The sequence below is a fragment of the Halyomorpha halys genome, unplaced genomic scaffold, assembly GCF_000696795.3.
Source record: "Halyomorpha halys isolate HHAL.00 unplaced genomic scaffold, Hhal_1.1 Scaffold306.1, whole genome shotgun sequence".
Lineage (NCBI taxonomy): Eukaryota > Metazoa > Arthropoda > Insecta > Hemiptera > Pentatomidae > Halyomorpha > Halyomorpha halys.
In genome coordinates, this window is record NW_027106917.1 from 74,121 (window position 1) to 81,226 (window position 7,106).

Genomic DNA, 7,106 nt, shown 5'->3' on the forward strand with positions numbered 1-7,106 from the left:
AGCTACGAAGTCAATAATTTATTCTGAGTCTGATCACAAATTCATCAAACAGAAAATAGAACAGTTACTCTCAGATGAAATTATTGAGGAAAGCAACTCTCCATGACGAGCCCAGGTTTTGGTGGCACAGAGAGAAAGAAATTTATTCAATCATGCTGCCCAAATACATCGGGTTGCTACATTACACAGCATACTGATCAATCCGTGACCGGACATATACAAATTTATAAATTACATTTTTTTGATATGATACATATAATAGAAAGATAAAAATCATAAGAAGGGGCTTGTTATTGATTATTCTCAAACCATAAACAGGTCTACATTATTAGACACCTACCCTCTACCCAACATGGATGAGTTGGTAAGAAATATGGCGAAGTACAGAATTTTTAGTACAATAGATCTGAAAAGTGCCTACCAACAGGTCCCCCATTGCCAATGATGAGAAAGTCTACAATGAACTTAAAGCTCAAGGGTAATTGTATCAGAGAAAAAAAATACCATATGGGTAGCATGTTTTCAATGTGTGATTGACAAAATTAATTCCGATGAAGATCTAACATGAGTTTTCTCCTATTTGGATGACATCACTGTTTGTGATAATGATAAAGCTGAACAAGACAAAAATCTTCAGTGTTTCATGTTAGTAATAAAAAAATATGGCCTACAAATAAATTTTGAGAAAATTTTCAATGCCCAGTAAACATTTTCTTGGGTATATCATATCATAAAACTCAATATGTCCTGATCCTGAGAGGTTGAAACCCTTGCTTGAGTTGCTTCTACCTAACAATGCTTCTTCAGCAACAAGAATTGAGGACGATAACAGGACTCCTCATGTCATAGGGCAGGACTGCTCCATAAAATATCATCTTAAGAAAATGAAGCTGGTGGAGGATTTTACCTATGTAAGGAAGACGAAGAAAATGCACAGCATATTCTGTGTGGATGTGATCGCCGTACCTTCTAAAGACAGCAATATTTGGGACAGGATAAGATGGTACCTGAAGACATGACTAGGACAGATGCAAAAGAATTAATGAGCTTCGTAAGAATTATAGGATTCATATGGGACATCTAGTTGAAAGGAGAGGTAACAAACAAAAGACTAGAGGTAACTCAGGAAGGGATTCCCGACCCTCAGTGAAATAATAATGATTAATTTAATAGAAAATATAGAAACTATTAAACAAGGTTTAATATATTTCTCCACTAAAGAATCAATTTAAAACTTGACCCTTAAACAAATTGTCTATTTAGAAGATGAAATTGAATCTTTAAAGTCCCATAACAGAAATAAACGAAGACTTCGTCTCAGTGTAGTCTATAATAGTCTCAGTACTGCTATCAAATGGTTAACTAGCAATATGGATGCTTCCCTATAATAACATTATTGAAAACCATATTCGGAATAACTTAATCAAAGAAATTATAACCAACAATATAATAATATGTTAAAAAAATTGACTCATGTATGTTCCAAATGCTAAAAACAGCCACTACTTAAATATAATTAGGATATACATATCTTTGACCGTGTTATTTAGGGAACTTATGATTACACCATTGTAACAGAGTGGATTTCCCCTTCCACCTATTAAATATGGAATATTTTCGCTTCTTTTCTACAGGCTCCACTGAAAACTATTTCAAGCTGCCTATCTTGACTACCTAATTTAGTTTTTTCTTATTTTTATGTGAAAAACCCATGGAAAATTAATTTTTCACAGCCTCGACAGTAAAATGAAGTCCATTGACACTTATGTCTACTACTGGACAAAATTAACCCACATTTTGTACATAAATACATATTTCATTACGCCTACAACTACTTATTAATTAAAAAATGTTAAATTAAATTAAAAGTTATAAATACAATATTTATCCTATACATTTCTAAAAAAAATGTTATTTGGTAAACATTTTTTCGCTTAACCCTGTATCTCATTCTTATACTTCCTGCTGAAAATGGGAAAACACATAAATAGTTTTGTAATTTAATGTAGATTCGATTTATATTTATTATACATAATAGAGATGCATACCTTTATAATCTTGCAGCTCCCCCTCAGTAGTGCATTCAACGTATCTTGTAGGGAGGAAAGTTTTTATTTCCTCCTCTCTTCTGTCTTCTTCTCTTATAATTGCTTCGATAGCGTCTCCCTTTTTGTTAATCGATTTATTTTGTATATTGTCCCAGGTTCTAGGTTTCTTGGGTTTTTATATAATTTTTCAATTAACGACATCTAAAATACAAAAAAAAAGTTATATAGTACTTTTCATAGAATCAAATTTATTTGCAAAGTATTATATTCAATATTACACTGATTAGGTTATTTTTTACCTATTTAAGGTAACGTTTCCTTATTCCACTCCAGTTTCTCAATACTATACCCGTAAATGTTATATATTCTGTTTTGACATGGTCAACATAGACGTACATCTCTAACTTGTGAGAGCGCTTTTGCACACAAACACACTACATGATTCCTCGAAGGAGGTAAAGAATGGCTGTTAGCACAGCTCTTAGGTGGTCACATCTTACTAGTCCTAAAGCAGAAGCCTGGCATATGGCTACACTTGCAGACTGATTGCCTGTTGGTGAACTATATAGAGAACCACAAAGGCTGGACATTAAAATATTGGGCAATGACACATCTATATCGTGGATGTGTGATAAACCTTTATTTATGACAGGTATAACTTAAATGACTTTAAAAAATACTGGATCCCTTAAGTAATTATTTAAATTATTGTCATTTATGTACCAAAATGTAAGTTATAAGAGCCATTGGACACTGGCCTTACTGGCAATGAGAGGACAGACCAGCAGCCTAGCCAAGGAGAAGCCTTAGGTCAACATTTCGACTGTGACCTCAGCCTCGACGAAATAAAGCTGCCATTAGACAATAATGGATAAGGAGCCACCGACAACATGACCCCGGAGATGCCATCCAGCAAATCACACGACGATAACAAGTCCTCATCTTTTGCCTACGAACGGAGCACAACCATCTCTGAGCCCACCTATTCCAAAAGTTCCATATTGGCTCTAGTCCTATCTGCAAATGTAGAGAAGGTGAGCAAAATGCCGAGCACATTCTCCAAATGTTTAGGTTTTTTTCTGTACGTAGACAAAAGATGAGGACTTATTCTCGTTGTGTGAATTAATTGATGTGATGTGTGGTGGCTTCTTACCACTGCAAGAGGAAGGTTTTTTCCCTCTATATATATATATATATATATATTGTAATATGCTCTTTTTTTTAGTAAATAGTATATTTTGATGTATAAAGGGTTTATGATATGTTTTATTTTATGTATAATTTTAATATTGCTATTTGTTATTTTAAATTATAAAGCAAGCTAACCAGTTTTCTTTGTCTAAAAGAAATACGTTGTATTCTAAACAAAGCCAAGATGGCGGTACGTTGAATCAAAACATTGAGCAGATCCAAATATCATAAAAGCTATTTTAACTTGTCCACTCATAATTTAAAATATAGAAAATTAAAGGAAAAATAGAAATCAAGAAATAGTGCTAATGAATAATATTCAGAAAGTAAATCATTTGGAAAAATCCCTAACTATTGTGCGACAAGCGATGTTTACATGTAACCTCAAGGCAGGTTTGGTTTTTGGAGGGAGTCTTTGGGTGGAGAGAGAGGTGAGAGGACGTCTCCTTAGAGGAGTAGGGCCTCATGAATTTCTGTCTGGCAAGAAGATAGAAGCCATTTTTGGACGCCACAACAATAGAAGAACAAAGAAAACACCAGGAATCAAGAAAATCGTAGAGCTTGGTTAGTTTTTGTATACATAAAGTTAGATACAAATGTAAACTAGATTTTAATTTAATTAATTGAGATTATTGTAAATCCCTGTTCTGATTGTCTAGTAACAACACGCCCTGAGATTAAGAGTCTCTCTCTCTCTTTTTATATAATAAAATTTAAGTGTCTTTTTATATTATAAAAGTTTAAATATAATTCTATTATCCATTTGATATTAGTGTTCTCAATTTGAACCCAAGTGATCTCTTATATTTGAGAAAAGTTTAAAAACTATTAAGATTCTTTTTATTTTATTAATTATTACAATATATATATATACACATAACATCTTCAATGATCCTCAAAACTAAAAAAAAGAGCTTACTTTTTCATTCAGACCATTAAGTATTATCAATGTTAAAAAAATAATAATAATATGAAATCTCACCATTGCATTCTTCTATTTCTTCATCAGAGCAGTCTCAATATCTTTTTGGCAAAAATGTTCAGATTTTCCCTCCATGTTCTTCCTTCAATATGGTCTATAGAGCCTCGCCATTCTCTGTTGTCCTTATTTTGTGAATGCTTTAAAACAACTTGAGCTCAACACACTGTTGTCGCATTGTGATTCTGTCCAACTTCTTTCTTTTTTATTTATTTTCTTAATGAATAACATAGCTATTGTTTGGATTGAGAGTGAATTTCAACTAAAGCGTTCAAGAGAACATCTTTTTCAGCTTGATTGGAAAACTAAATTTTTGAAAACTCAAAAATGACCATTTTTGTGATTGTTGTTGCTGTGCCAGTGATAATTGAATGGAAAGGATTAAAAACTCCTAACCTCGATGAAAGGGCATGGTAAATCTTTCCAATTGATGTAGGTAGATACTTTGAAACCACTTTGATAACAGTGATGATGGTTTTTATCATGATAGTAATCCATTTTTTTTTTTTCAGTTGGCTCTACAGATCTCTGGCCGCCCAAACCAGCCTTCTCCACACCTGCTTATCTTGGGCAACTGCATTCCAGTTTTCTGAAAGCAGCTCTAATCCACAACTTTCTGAACCAGGCACTCCTACCCCCACACAGACGTCACGTCCTTAACCTCCCCATGGAAAATGTTTGACAATTAGGTTGCTTAGAAGTATATTTATCTGCTAAAAGCTTTGATACTCCAAAATCGAAAAAGGTAAAGATTAAAACAGTTTTAACAGTAAATCCTTGCAAAATTTATGTTGCGGGGCACTCCTGCAGCTCAACAAGGTTCTTGTGGACAACAGCCTTATATTCCTAATGATCAGACTGATTAGGCTTTTGACCAGTTTGACAGTATTCCATATAGGTTTTTTTTTAATTGCATTGTTATTGCTTTAAGGTTACAATGAGGCACCTGGCATTTAGTTCCATGACGGGACATTATATGAACTTTAAGGCGACTTATTCTAACTGTTTTATGTTTACAATAAGGACACTGATACGGCTTCTCACCTGTATGACGAGCCATTATATGTCTTTTTAAATCACTTTCTTTCACTGTTTTATGATCACAATGGGGACACTGATGAGGCTTTTCACCTGTATGACGAGCCATTACGTGAGTTTTCAAATTTCTTTTTGTTACTGTTTTATGGTCACAATATGGGCATTGATGAAGTTTCTCTCTAGTATGATGTGCCATTATATGTTTCTTTAAATCATCTTCTGTTACTGTTTTATAATCACAATTATTTCCACTTCCTGTTTTATAGTCACATTGAAGACAATGAGGAGTTATTTCAATAGTGTGATGTGCTATTATATGTTTTTTTAAATCACCTTCTGTTACTGACTTATGATCACAATGTAGACACTGAAAAAACTTTTTACACATTTGATGAGCTATTAAATGAGTTTTTAAATTACTTCCTCTTGCTGTTTTGTAGTCACAATGGGGGCATTGATAAGGCTTCTCACCTGTATGACGAGCCATTACGTGAGTTTTTAAATTTCTTTTAGTTACTGTCTTATAGTCACAATAAGAGCATTGATGAGGCTTCTCACTTGTATGATGACCCATTACATGTTCCTTAAGGTGACTTAACCTTATTGCACTGTAATCACAATAAGGACACTGATGAGGCTTCTCACATGTATGATGAGCCATGATATGCCTTTTTAAATCATTTTCTCTTGCAGTTTTATATTCACAATGGGAACAATGATAAGGTTTTTCACCTGTATGACAAGCCATTACGTGGGTTTTTATATTTCTTTTGGTTACAGTTTTATAGTCACAATAAGGACATTGGTGAGGCTTCTCATTTGAATGACGAGCCATTACATGAGCTTTAATGTGACTAATTCTTGCTGCTTTATAATCACAATAGAGACATTGCTTAGGCCTCTCACTAGTATAAAGTGCTGTCACATGTCTTTTTTTAAATCTCCTTCTGTTACTGACTTATGATCACAATGTAGACACTGAAAAAACTTTTTACACATTTGATGAGCTATTAAATGAGTTTTTAAATTACTTCCTCTTGCTGTTTTGTAGTCACAATGGGGGCATTGATAAGGCTTCTCACCTGTATGACGAGCCATTACATGAGTTTTTAAATTTCTTTTAGTTACTGTCTTATAGTCACAATAAGAGCATTGATGAGGCTTCTCACTTGTATGATGACCCATTACATGTTCTTTAAGGTGACTTAACCTTATTGCTCTGTAATCACAATAAGGACACTGATGAGGCTTCTCACATGTATGATGAGCCATGATATGCCTTTTTAAATCATTTTCTCTTGCAGTTTTATATTCACAATGGGAACAATGATAAGGTTTTTCACCTGTATGACAAGCCATTACGTGGGTTTTTATATTTCTTTTGGTTACAGTTTTATAGTCACAATAAGGACATTGGTGAGGCTTCTCATTTGAATGACGAGCCATTACATGAGCTTTAATGTGACTAATTCTTGCTGCTTTATAATCACAATAGAGACATTGCTTAGGCCTCTCACTAGTATAAAGTGCTGTCACATGTCTTTTTAAATCACTTTTGGTCACTGTTTTGTGGTCACAATGGGGACATTGATGAGGTTTCTCCCCTGTATGACATATTACATGGCCTTTCAAATTAATTTTTGTTACTGTTTGATGGTCACAAAAGGGACATTTATGAGGTTTTCCAATTGTATGACAAGCTATTACATGAGTTTTTAAATGTCTTTTTGTTTCTGTTATATCCTCACAAAAAGGACAATGATAAGGTTTCTCATTTGAATGGCGGCTCTTTATATGTTTTTTTAAAGAAACAATATTGGTAGCATTGTAGCCACAATGATTGATATGGC

The 7,106-nt window shown here is 33.6% G+C and overlaps 2 protein-coding genes across 2 annotated transcripts; both read right to left on the bottom strand.

Annotated features, from left to right (window-relative positions):
- Window positions 1-272: 272 nt before the first annotated feature.
- Window positions 273-6,154, bottom strand: LOC106681055 (zinc finger autosomal protein). The gene is made up of 3 exons (XM_014421178.2): window positions 4,222-6,154; window positions 2,049-2,249; window positions 273-1,965 (listed from the first exon to the last, which is right to left on the bottom strand). Exon 1 carries the CDS (start codon window positions 6,089-6,091, stop codon window positions 5,081-5,083), a length of 1,011 nt encoding a protein of 336 aa, XP_014276664.1. The 5' UTR covers window positions 6,092-6,154; the 3' UTR covers window positions 273-1,965; window positions 2,049-2,249; window positions 4,222-5,080.
- A 23-nt stretch (window positions 6,155-6,177) lies between these two features.
- LOC106681045 (zinc finger autosomal protein-like) lies at window positions 6,178-6,702 on the bottom strand. Its single transcript, XM_014421164.3, has one exon. It carries the CDS (start codon window positions 6,700-6,702, stop codon window positions 6,178-6,180), a length of 525 nt encoding a protein of 174 aa, XP_014276650.3.
- Between the last annotated feature and the right edge of the window lie 404 nt (window positions 6,703-7,106).

Bases quoted from the DNA above. Each gene is read 5' to 3' on its own strand.
- LOC106681045 (XM_014421164.3), bottom strand. From the start codon at position 6,702: ATGGCTCGTCATTCAAATGAGAAGCCTCACCAATGTCCTTATTGTGAC.
- LOC106681055 (XM_014421178.2), bottom strand. From the start codon at position 6,091: ATGGCTCGTCATTCAAATGAGAAGCCTCACCAATGTCCTTATTGTGAC.